We start from the raw sequence: 12,207 nt of genomic DNA, 5'->3' as shown, positions 1-12,207 counted from the left end.
CAGCAACAGCAGAAGGGAGACTTGTGTAACATTTATTATGAATAAAAAAAGAATTCTTTGATTTCATAATAGAGCATATAGTCTTGAATAAACTATCCAGACACATTTTAATTGTGTCTTTATGCGGTAGTTCAGAAGACATTTAGATTGTTATATTGAATTACTTTGTGTATTATGTTTTTTCTGGCGTGTTGATATCCATTTGCTCAAGAGACCGTATGGTTCAGCTGACAGTCAGGCTAGCTTTGTCTTCTGCCAGTTCAGTTTCTTTACTTCCAAGTTTTTCTGCAGCTAAACGTATAGTGTTTTTTTTGGCAGATTATGCCAGAATCTAAATGCCCATAAAGTCTCAGTTCGTAAACTTGAGTTTTAGAAATTACAATTCAAAGTGGTCAAACAGTTTATAAAATAATGAGTGTCATGAGATTTCTAATATTCTTCATTTCCTGTGCTTATATTGCATCTCCTGGGTGTATGTATGCAAATAATACAGTAAAGTGTGTTTTTTACACTAGCTTTAACACCAGTTCTGTTTTGTAAGTTTTTTAATACGCTTTTGGAATCTATATGAGGTTTTATTTGAAACAGTTGATGAGTCCTACTGAAAGACCACATTTACAAATATTGGTGGTATTGTTGTAGAGAGACAGGGCTGAAAGGCAGCATTGGAGGGGTTAATGAAGAAGGTGTTTCTGCTGATGCATGATACTTTTATCCCCAAGTAAAACTGCAAGCTTCTTTCCAAGAGAATAAACGTTTTCTCCCTTCTTTGTGACTTTCTGTTAAGAAAAAAGCTTGACAATTACAAATGAGGAGCAACAGCAAAGCTAGTTGTTAATTAAGAAAAGAATAGTTTGTACTGCTAGTTATTTTGAGCTGAACTAACTTCAGTTAATTACTCAAGTCCTGTGCAATAGCTAAAACTACTAGTTTGAAAGGTGAGTTAGGTGATTTAGTTTCTCACCTGTTACTACGTGCACTCTTGAGTTTCTTGATTTTAGTAGTTTTATGTAATAATAAAATTATGTTTTACTTTAAGAAGGTGAACAAAAGGCTTAGTGTCTACTTACTAGCCAAGTTTTACATTCAATTTGTGTTTTTTTTTTTTTAATTTTTTGTTTGGTTTGGTTTTATTTGTTTTGTTTTTAAATGACATAATAATAGGGAGAATAGTCTGGGTTTAATGTCCACTAGAGTAGTAATGTACAGTGTTTTTTGTTTCTGACTGCCAGAGCGTTCAGAGCATCTCTGTGAAAATAAATCACTTTGCAGCATGTGCTTTGAGGTAATTATTATTTGTATTGAAGGCAAACTTTGGTCTAGTGTATAAGGCTTTCTAAAATACTTCAAGGAGCTTCAGTGGTATTCAGTTGAACTGACTTAGGCTGTCATCATCCCCTGGCAATTCTGACTTCTTATACTGCTAATGTCTTCGCATCCTGGGCTGTATCAAAAGGAGCGTGGGCAGCAGGGCGAGGGAGGGGATTCTGCCCCTCTACTCTGCTCTCGTGAGACCCCACCTGGAATACTGCGTTCAGCTCTGGGGTCCCCAGCACAAGAAGGACATGGAGCTGCTGGAACAAGTCCAGAGGAGGCCACGAAGATGATCCGAGGGCTGGAGCACCTCTGCTATGAAGACAGGCTGAGAGAGTTGGGGCTGTTCAGCCTGGAGAAGAGAAGGCTCCGGGGTGATCTTATAGCAGCCTTCCAGTACCTAAAGGGGCTCCAGGAAAGCTGGAGAGGGACTTTTGACAAGGGCGTGTAGTGATAGGACACGGGGCAATGGATTTAAACTGAAAGAGGGCAGATTTAGGTTAGATATAAGAAAGAAATTTTTCACTCTGAGAGTGGTGAGGCACTGGCACAGGTTGCCCAGAGAAGCTGTGGCTGCCCCATCCCTGGCAGTGTTCCAGGCCAGGTTGGATGAGGCTTTGGGCAACCTGGTGTAGTGGAGGGTGTCCCTGCCCGTGGCAGGGGGTTGGAACTAGATGATCTTTAAGGTCCCTTCCAACCCAAACCTTTCTATGATTCTATGGCTAAACTGTTGGCACATTTAAACTCATCTTTTTTCCATGATATTTTGTAGTTTATTCTCTCATATTGCTGCATTTGTAATTTTTCCAGTGTTAACTGGGAAATACTTTGTTTCTGGTCTAGGTTAGTACCTACACCCAAGTAGCAAATTCCAGTAGTTAAACTTGTACATTGGGTCGAGATGCTTCTATACAGAGAAATACACAAGGCATGTTAGTCCTTCACCTGCCACAGGCAGTCCTCTGGTACAGACTGCTCTTCAGCCTGCGCTCCCGTAGCCAAGGCAGAGCTTTGTTAACCATGGCAGCATGGGAGAAACCACCCTGTGAAATGAAAGGCCTTGCAAAGAGGTGTTGTGTGTTTCTACTTTTGACTGCCAGAGGTGAGAACGGTCAGGGAATGGGTGACGGTGGTGGTCATCGCAACACAGACACTTCTAAAGCAGTGGAGAAATGGGTGTGGATGGATATGATCCATTTGCAGGAAGCATGTGGTTGAACGCTTCTGCGTTTCATCCAGCTCTTCGTGGAATTTGAGGTTCTATTTAGAAATGAACCTGTAACAATACCAACTTTCTGCTTTGAACAGTGTTCAGTAAGGCCTTTTGTACCTTAATATCAGTATAAAGATACCTCACAGTATTGTTTTACTTTTCCTTCCAGGATAAGGTAACTTACCGGTTAAATACTTAATGATGTAATGGAAAGAACCTGTAAAGATGTTAGAAATGAGCATGTTTCTTTACCACATAATACCAGAACATGATATTACTGCACAAGGAAAAGCTTCCATTTATTTTCAGCCTGTCTTAAGCTCACCATTGTGGTTCAAATTTTATTCTTGCACAAGGAAAAGACTTGCTTTGAATAAGAATAATTGTATTTTTTGGACTTTGAAGCCAAAATAAAAATTTATTTCATAATAAAGGAAAATGTTTGACAAGGGGAAAACATGGCATCTGTGGACTGATAAACTAAGCTAACAAGAGTGTTAATTTTCCCTGTATTCAAAGAAAAGGAAACCAGCCTTGCGAAGCAACTTGAAACCATGCTGCTTGTCTCTAGTAACCGTGCTTTGGATACATGCCCACCCTATATTAAAATGATTCGGTGGAGACGCTGTTTAACCAAAACACATTTGCCATTTACCTGAAGGATAAATTTGTACTTTAAACAAATTGTACTTCTTTGAACAACTGACCTTGTTGGTCATCTGTCTCTCCTGTGCTTACGCAGTGGATCAGCTTCTCGTCATGACTGGAACATCTGATAACTAAATGATTTATGTTTGTTCTCTGAATAGAGTTATAGTTTGAAGCCAGTGTTCCAGAATGGCAGAATGTGACTTGGGATTGAATTACAGTGGAATGCCTTTCCGATGCTGGAGGGTTTTGAAAAGGTGGTGTGGTATCTGAAGATGCTGTGTGACATGAAGATTTTTTTTGAAAACTACCCAGATGACCGACATTGAGAGGCAGTGCCTAGCTTCTCTGCACTCCATGGTGTCCTTATGGGCTCAAACACCTGGAGGTCTTGCTCAGAGGCTTGTTACCTTCTGCTACACGCTTTCTGCATTAATTCTCTTCATTGGTGGGAATTATGTGCCCGGGTTCTAGATATGTGATATAGCTGTCTAGTATTATGTATTTAAATGAATCAGAGGAAAATTTCTGCTGGACACATACATCCGCAGTAGTGTTTTTTCTTTTTTTTTGTGTTTACTGAGTGATCTATCCAGTGGGCTTTAAGGGCTAGTATGGCTTTTACCTAGAATGAATTTCAACTCACAGTTTTTTAATACATCTGAAAATTGATATGAGTGTATATTTGTGTTCAGTATATGAGACATATGTAGAAATCACAAGAGTCTGTGTAGATTTTACTCGTGAAGATAGACTAAATATATATCTTATCAGTGTTTCTCTTTCAGACTGCAAATGGATACATCTTATTTTTTGAAATCCCATCAGCAAGAGACAAGTATCTTTATGAGCCTATGTACCCCAAGTAAGTATTTGAAGCTTTCTTTGCATCCCCACAGTGTGGAAAATATGACTAGACAAGTCCCAAGTATATTTTAAAACTTGATGAGTATATGAAGCATCATTCCTATGAGTTAGACCAACCTCTCCTTTGAACTGGCTCTTAATTGTTTTGCTGTGTGTTGGTAAGATTCCTTAGGTCCGTCTTATAGGCTCTCAAAATCCTTAATAGCAGGGTTAAAACTATCTAATTTTATAATTTGAGGTAGTCTGTTGCATTCATGATCTGTAACAAGCTTTAATAATTCATTTTGAGTAACTCAGTTGATAAGTTGTGTTTCTTAGGAACTACTAGGGTACAATTTTTTTAATAGATTCTTCTCTGCCCTCTAACTTTGTAACAATTTCGAGATTTTTGAAAAAGAAGGGGAGTAAATTCTTAGTACTTTGGAGAGAATATGAACCATTTTTACTAAGAATATACAAGTATTTTAGCTGCAGTGTGTTATGTTATCGTTATCATCTTATTTTCCTTATTGCAAATGACAGAATACGTTTTATGTGTTAAAATGTGACCATATGTTGGATGCATTTGCAGTTGACTCGGTTGACTTCTAATAGCGTTTGTCAAAATTGGAAAACATTTGGGCCTAATTAAAACCTCAAGAGGTGTATTTATGTGTTTCTGTGTGTGTGTTTAGACAGGCAGAATCTGTGGTCATTGACTGGATCAAATTTGTCCACAGGAATCTTGAAACACTCTTGATTTCTCGTTGGCTAGAAACTCCTTTTTTAATGTATCTCTATGTACACCTTCATCATTATGATAATGCTAGTCAACCTAATTTAAAGTTTTTTTCATATTCATAAAACGAGTTAAAGTTGATTGGTGAGTGTCTGCAAGTGAACATCTGTGAAGAGTATTGGATAACCTATGACGTCATGTAAGAGGAAAACATTCTGGTTTTTTAAACCATAACTGTTAAACTGTGAACATTAAAAAAAAAAAAAAATCAGGTCTTTATGAGCATTTAAGTTTTAAATCTCTATCCTTTTACAAGGGCTTATAGGAAGAAATTACTTGGCAGGTAGTAAATGATTTCAGTGTGAATTCTTGCTTCATTGAGTGGAAAACTTTGTGTGTATTAATACTATAATGTGTCTTTTGGCCTCTGAAATAACTGTCAAAGCTGTGGAATTAAATGAAATTTACTGTTGCAACTTGTCTATTTTTCAAAACTTAAGACTGATGTAGACAAGTTATACTACATTGCTTGCCTTTTCTGAGACCTGAACAGCATTTTTCAAACTGCCTTTTCACATCTGACTTACTGTCATCAGGAAAAAAAAAAAGCAGATAACCTGTTGAAATAAATAAAGGGATAGTATATCTTCAGCTGCACATAATGCAAATGACTAAACAATAGTTTACATGTTGTTACAGTATGTTCTTCTTGTTCTGTTTGGAAAGTTGTTTTTTTTATTGGCAAAATCTGAAAATATTTGGAAATATGTATAAAACATGCAGTAAGAGTTAAAAAAAAAAAGCTTTGTCAAGTTCGTTTAGACATGCCACATGTAGGAGTGTTTGAAAATACCTATTAAGTAGTCAATGACCAACCAGTCTAACTTTTAAATAAAACATTGGTAATAGATTTATGTTGTCAACATAAAAGTGTGTGTTTTATGAAAAATTCTGTTAGCTGTGTGTTGAATGGTCAGGATTTTAAGATACATTTGTGTAGCCCAGAAGGTGTAGAGCTGATTCTGTGGGTGAGTAAGACAAGGTGTTTGTCCCTAGAGTGTGTGTGATAGGTTGCTTACAACCTCCTAAGACTAATGCATGTGCTTAACTTTAAGATGATGAGTGATCTCACTGAATTTACTGGGATTACTAGTCTGTCTATATTTAGCCCTCAGTTTTGAAAACCTACGTAAAATTACTACTGTTCTGGTTATATTAGATCTAAAGAAAGACACAAGCATTTGTGTGTGAATTACGCCTGCTGTGATTAATGTCAAATTATTGTAGAGAAGCTCTTATAATGGGATAAACTTTTTTTGATGCTGACACAGTGCGCTGCCTGTAGGCAGTTTCACTTTTTCACTTTGTAGGTGAAATACTGGAGAAACCAACCAACAACAACAACAACAAAACCCAACCCAAAATAAACAGACAGACAAACTAAACAAAATTAAAATCAGATCAGAATCAAAACTTTTAACTTTCTTCTGGCATTTTCCAAAGACATTATTTCACTGAAATTGATTGCATTTCTTTTCTACTGGACTGAATAACACCAAACTAATTGTGAACTCTGAAGCCATTAAAAATCAGTGACAGGCCTTGTATGTGACTGGGACTTGCCCCGTGCTTGGAAGGGGACGTCTTGCTGTTTTCTCTCACTGTAACAGCGTGTTCTTGGCTCCTTCCTCTGTGTTGGCAGCAGTGATTGTGCAGCTGTGCCTTAAATAAAGTTGAGTTGATGACCTGATGGGGAAACTGAACCTGCCTGTCTCCCCTTTTTAGCCCTCCCCGTCCCCTCCCCTGGGTTCCAGTAGCTTAACTTGCAGGTTGTCATATAATGAAACGCTGGCATTAGGAAGTGGCAACCTCGAAGCAGCACTAAGCAGCAGCACTGGGAAGTTTAAAAACATGGAGTGACTGCTCAGTGATGCTCATATGATAGTTATCATATGATAGTTCATGATAAACCAATTGCTTGCAACGTTTGAACTCTTATGTAGATATTAATTACGACTTGTCCATCTCTGTTTTGTGTAGTTATTTACTTACGTTAGGCAAAGTGCGTGGGAGGGTGGTGATTTTTGTAGAGAGTGTAAAAATGTCAGGCTGTCCTTATGTTAGTGGTGTGGTAGGACAGCTGCTGGAAACAAGTCAGTAAAAACAGTGAAATGGATGGGAAACAGGTTCAGATGTAGGTCTCCACACTTCTCATGTTTGAGGTAAAGGGGTTTTTGTCTGCTTCTCTTCTCTTTGGACACCTCGACAACACACCAGGAAGTTAAGAGATGTTGTAGAATATAATCAGTTGTGGGTTTTTGCTTTCGTGGTTTTTTTTTTGTTTTTTTTTTTTTTGCTAGTGAGCACGCTTCTGTCAGCACTCCTAAAAGTTAATCTTATTCTACTCTTTAAGAATCAATCATAATTTTAATGTTGATGAACCACCCGTGTGTACTAACTTTTGTAAGCAGAATGAAGCCTGCTCTCTAGTATCCTTTCTTGAAATAATAACGGCCGGTTCTGACAGAAACGTAAGATTTCGGTGTAGTGACTACACAAATAAAAGAAAACTCTCTTAATACAACTTCAGCTTCAACAAAATTCTTAAGCAATGCAGGTCAACATAATGAGGTGGTTGTGCACTGGGAGCACACACCAGTAATGTCCTCAGCTGCGCCACAATCCTTGTGCAAGAGTTTCTGGTTTAGTCAGTATTCTAAAGTTGAACTTGTGGCTAGGTTTGATTCCCTACGAGTGAAAACATTGAGAAATGTGTGTTTGAATTCTGCTGTCAGCTCAGCTTTCATCTAAATGAGATGTGTGTATTTTACTGTAAGTAAAAGAAGAACATCAGAAAAGCGGGTGGTAAGGTCTATGACAGAAGGCCACTTTCTTGACTTCAGTTACTTTTGCAGTCTGCTGCTCGTGGCTGCGTTAAACTTACAGCTGTAAGTGGTATTAGGTTTTTTTACATAACTGCTTTAAAATTTGCTTGATAATGATTTAGCCTTCATTGGAAGAACAGGACCAAGAAAAAGTTACTGAAAATAAAAATCACTCCTCATTCATCTATATAGTAGAGAGATGTTCATGGAGACAGTGCAGTCCTTGCAGTTTATCGCTGTTATTACACAGAGTTGTTACTATATATGGCTGTTGCACTGGAGGATCCAGAAGAGCTTGCCTGTGTTTGATCTGTTAACAGAACTATTCTAGCACACAGTTATTGTGTAAGCTGCAATTACACTTGCAGAAGCTTTTTGCTGGTACAGCTTGAACAACATGTCTCAAGGTTAAAACAAAACCCACAACCAAAACTGCATGGGAAGGACAAAAACACTTTTGTTGTTTATAACTCAATATGCATTGCAGTATATCTAATGACAGTATGATTTATTTTTTTTTTTTTAGGGCCAAATTTCTCTCTTCTCTCACAATCTAATCGACACAGGTTTAGTAGAAGAGTTAAAGTGTGAGCTGGGGCTTAAGCTCTCATTGTGTTTGAATGCAAGAGTCTACTTCCCCTTATCTTTTAGTAGTGTGAAATAACCAGATTTTGAAAAGTAAGGTTGAGTGAACTCCTTCTGCCTCCTGCTATTGTTTGTTTAAAAATAGACAGAATTATAGTCTAGGAAAATTGTTTTCCTGTTTAAAAATGCCTATTTGGCATGACTTTCTCCTTGTCATACCAACCTATTCTAATGGTCTTTATATTCTGAAATTGAATGTTTTAATGGAAATGCTAGAATTCAAGATCATCAACGTTTGCAGCTGGAGCCCACAAAACCTTTTAAGTTTGTTCTATCAATATCTGAGGTCATCGCTCTCAAAAAAATTGAAAATATGTGAAATACTGTAAGATGCTTTGGTGGGAAATTCTTTTTAAACACTGGCTATTTTGTACCTTTAGAGGTTTAATCAGTTTAAAATACACTAATGTAGATATGATAAAGTTTAAGGAACTGACCTGTTAAGCATTATGCATGTTTTATCTGAAATCTATTACTAAAATGATAAAATCAGTGCTCCTATCGTAAGCGCAGCATTCTGTCATGAATTCTGAGTATTTATATATAAAAAAGAACTTTTAGAATTCTTCCTGGAGTCAATTGATAGCTTTTTTCCTAATTGTAATATTTTAGGAATGTTATCAATTGCGGTTGTTTTACTGAGGGAAATATTTCTGGCTGTGTTGGTATTTGGCCAGTAATTGCTAGTCTGTTCTTGGAGTGAACAGACATTCGTGCTCGATGGAAACCCAAAGTATCCTGCGTAATTTGTTGGACTAAAAACAGAGGGGGGGAAAAAACCCACAGTAATTCTGTGGGGGTTTGTTTTTGTGTTGTTTTTGGTTGTTGTTTGTAATTTTTTTTTTCGAACTGAGCCAGGAGAGTCTGCAGCTTCCAGCTCTTAGAGACTTTGCTCCAGTTCAGAGCAGACTTGGAAGTGAGTCAGTATTGGCCATTAGCCCACATTCTGGAATACTTCCCTGCAGTGAGCACAAGTACAAAGTCCCACTTCAATTAGTTCGGTCTGATTTTACCACCATATTAAGAAAGTCATTACAAGATAAAACATGAAGAAAACATATATATGGTAAGATCATAGAAGGGTAAAATAAAATTAATCTCCACCTGTAATACAGTTAAGAAAAGTGGCAGTGCATACAAGTGAATTTGTGGCTTTGCAAGCTGAGGCAAGGTACAGCAATATTTTTTTTTGAGGAGTTCCCAAAGGAATTTGTACAGACATTCCTTTGTTTCACAGTGAAGAGATGTGTAACACCATCCCAGTAGAGGCTTTTCAGTACTGAACTGTTAGTTGCTTCTGGTGAAAGTTTTGGCAAGGAGGGTGACTTAAGATTTGACACTTGAAGAGACAGTGTGCGCTGACTAATGCTGAGGATATTTTTGCCTTTAAAAAAGACAAAACCTAAAGAACTTTACATGGCTAATAAACTAGACGTGTTAATTGGAGGTTCTTTGGCCTCAGATTTCTTCATATCCTCAAGTGGAGCCTGCATTTGGGGTGGGGGAAGTGATATGAATGTTGTGTGAGTTTAGAATGAGACCTCAATGCTGTAGACTTGAAAGTACCTGAAAATGCTTTAAAAATTGAAGTTTTCTTCTAACCGGTATGGGCACATGAACAAGCTGGTGTTTATATCCTGGTTTACAATGCCGCATATACATCTGGTTACTCGATTAGTGTCCTGCTCTTTCTGGCACTGTTTGAAACTTTTCTATAGCAAGATGGTTTGTAGGTACCATAAATTACCTCGTTGGTGCTTTTTTTCCTGTTTCAGTGGACCTAAGAGTAGTGTGTGCAAAGGTTTTGAACTTCAAACTCTGCAAGGGTAACTGATGAGATGTACAGTTAATTACCTTACTAAATAATTTTTGTTCAGAATTAAGCGTGTTCTAAAGTTTAACAATGTGTTTTTTCCCCTAAGTTGTTTTTGGCATCGGTTGGAAAATAAGTTTTTAAAACGGGATTAGTTGTAGAATTTTTATTAACCCTTATGGCACTTGCTAGCCCTTGATGTGGTTCAGGAGGTTTAAAATATTGTCAAGAAATCTCTGCAACTGGAGTAATAATTTGGTAAACCATTTAGCTTTTTTAAATGAATAGTTGATTAATACATTAGGTTGTTATTTTGCTTCTCAAACCACAGAAATCTGTTAATTGAGTAGAAAAGGCTGTAACTAAGAATTGCTTTTCTAAAGCCTTATTCATTCTTTCTAGTTGTTTCCATAGACTCTCCTGTTTTAGAGAGAAATAGCTCTAGATCCAGCCAGACACATTTCATCTTCAGCAGGTGGCTGCCTGCAGTGTATGGTGGAGAGATGCAAGTTGAGGAGTGAGAAGATGCTGGTTGTATGGAAATCAAAGCTCACAGTGTAACTTGTTTTGCTTGTGTGAGAACCGTTCCTAAAAAGCGTGGTGGGCAGTTAAATGTTATTGAAGAATCACACATTTAGAGGTGATAATGCAAGCTCTTTGAATCAGATATAAGTAAGTCCTCAGCTATTCAGACAGTTCACAGTTAATAAACATTATGTAACTGTGCTAAGTTACCTTTGAAGGTCCCTTCCAGCCCTAACGATTCTATGATTCTATGATAATGCAACAATAATAGCTGTTGTCAGTTTTTTGCTTTTGTGTCTCCAAGGAGAGAAACTAGAGTTCATAGTGGTGTGAATTCATTTAGAAACATTATTCATCCTGGTTTTCTGACATGTATAATGCTCTTAATAGTTGAAACATCAGGGTGTTGGGGGTTTTTTCTTTTCCCCTCCTCTCCCTTTCCCCTGATTACGACTGAAGAAACCATTTTAAAAGAACACTTAGGAATGTCATAGCCCAAAGGTAGTATAAAGTATTTTACTTTGCTTGTATCAATCATTTGTTGTAGATACTTACGGATTAACAAGTCTGGAATCCTTAATACTTTTTTCAATAAAATGTCTCCATTTCTTCGCAAGCAGCTGATATTTGACTAGTGGGAATAGAAGCTTCTCAGTTGTTTTTTTGTTTTGTTTTGTTTTTTTAATTAATGTGCTATCTGCCGTTTGCCACATTCTTTTTTTTTGAAAGCGTAATATTTGTTGTCTGTGAGAGCTCTCAACTTTTCTAAACTGTTATCCAGCCATAACAGCTACTTACATTACTATGCTTACTGCAGATAATAAGGTGGAAACTGAAGTCCTAATGTAATGCTATTTCTGCCTCTGGAATAGAACTCGGCAGTAATAAGCAGAAAACAGTGAATATTGTTTAGAAAAACTGGAGACTTACTTAGAGCAGACTAAAAAAGATGATGTGTTATACCTTAATTGCAAATAATGAAGTCCTTAAGTACATCCCTTCAGATTCTGTTGTATTAACTTCCTAAGTATTTCTTTGTTGGTTCTGCTAGCAGTGACTAAGCCTGGTAATGGTACCTCTGAGCGAGTTTTGTCAATGGGTCGTGCCGTGTCATTCAGACACTGACCGTGTTGTGGAGGATGTAAGTGCAGTACTGTGCTGCTAGAAGAATTAGCTGTCCTGTTTCCTTCCTGAACTTCCCCCTGCCCCAGATAAACTCCAAGGAAATGCTTCCTCCCAGTTCAGGAGAGGCTGGCTGACTATGTTTTTGTACGGTGCTGCCTCTTTCTCAAATTTAGGATGCTTAAAGTTTGGGGTTTTTGAGGGGGTGGGAGGGTTTAAATACACTTTTCTATTTTCTCATTATTGCATCTTGTGTGATAGTTTGAGCTTAAAGTTTTTTCTTCTAAAGAGAATCAAAGTGTTACTTCCAGAGGCAGTTCTTCCCCTGTAAGAAGATCAAATGCATACAAAAAATTACAAATTCCTGCTAAGAATTTAAGCAATTCACTTATTTATAGGCTCCTCTTCCATTTTGGGGAAGTCGGGTTAGAACTGAGCAGCAGGAGAGGGTTAACGT

General features: G+C 37.5%; 1 protein-coding gene across 5 annotated transcripts in view; it reads left to right on the top strand.

Annotated features, from left to right (window-relative positions):
• RIC1 (RIC1 partner of RAB6A GEF complex) overlaps window positions 1-12,207 on the top strand; it is a 57,365-nt gene that overhangs the window by 13,898 nt on the left and 31,260 nt on the right. For all 5 annotated transcript variants that reach the window (XM_086629193.1, XM_086629192.1, XM_086629195.1 and 2 more), the window contains exon 3: window positions 3,964-4,040. In XM_086629193.1, coding sequence (XP_086485319.1) covers window positions 3,964-4,040 — 77 coding nt within the window. The remainder of the gene's footprint in view (window positions 1-3,963; window positions 4,041-12,207) is intronic.

The sequence above is a fragment of the Tauraco erythrolophus genome, chromosome Z, assembly GCF_009769465.1.
Source record: "Tauraco erythrolophus isolate bTauEry1 chromosome Z, bTauEry1.pri, whole genome shotgun sequence".
NCBI lineage: Eukaryota > Metazoa > Chordata > Aves > Musophagiformes > Musophagidae > Tauraco > Tauraco erythrolophus.
The sequence above is the reverse complement of the archived record's forward strand: the minus strand, read 5'-3'. Positions and strand labels throughout refer to the sequence as shown.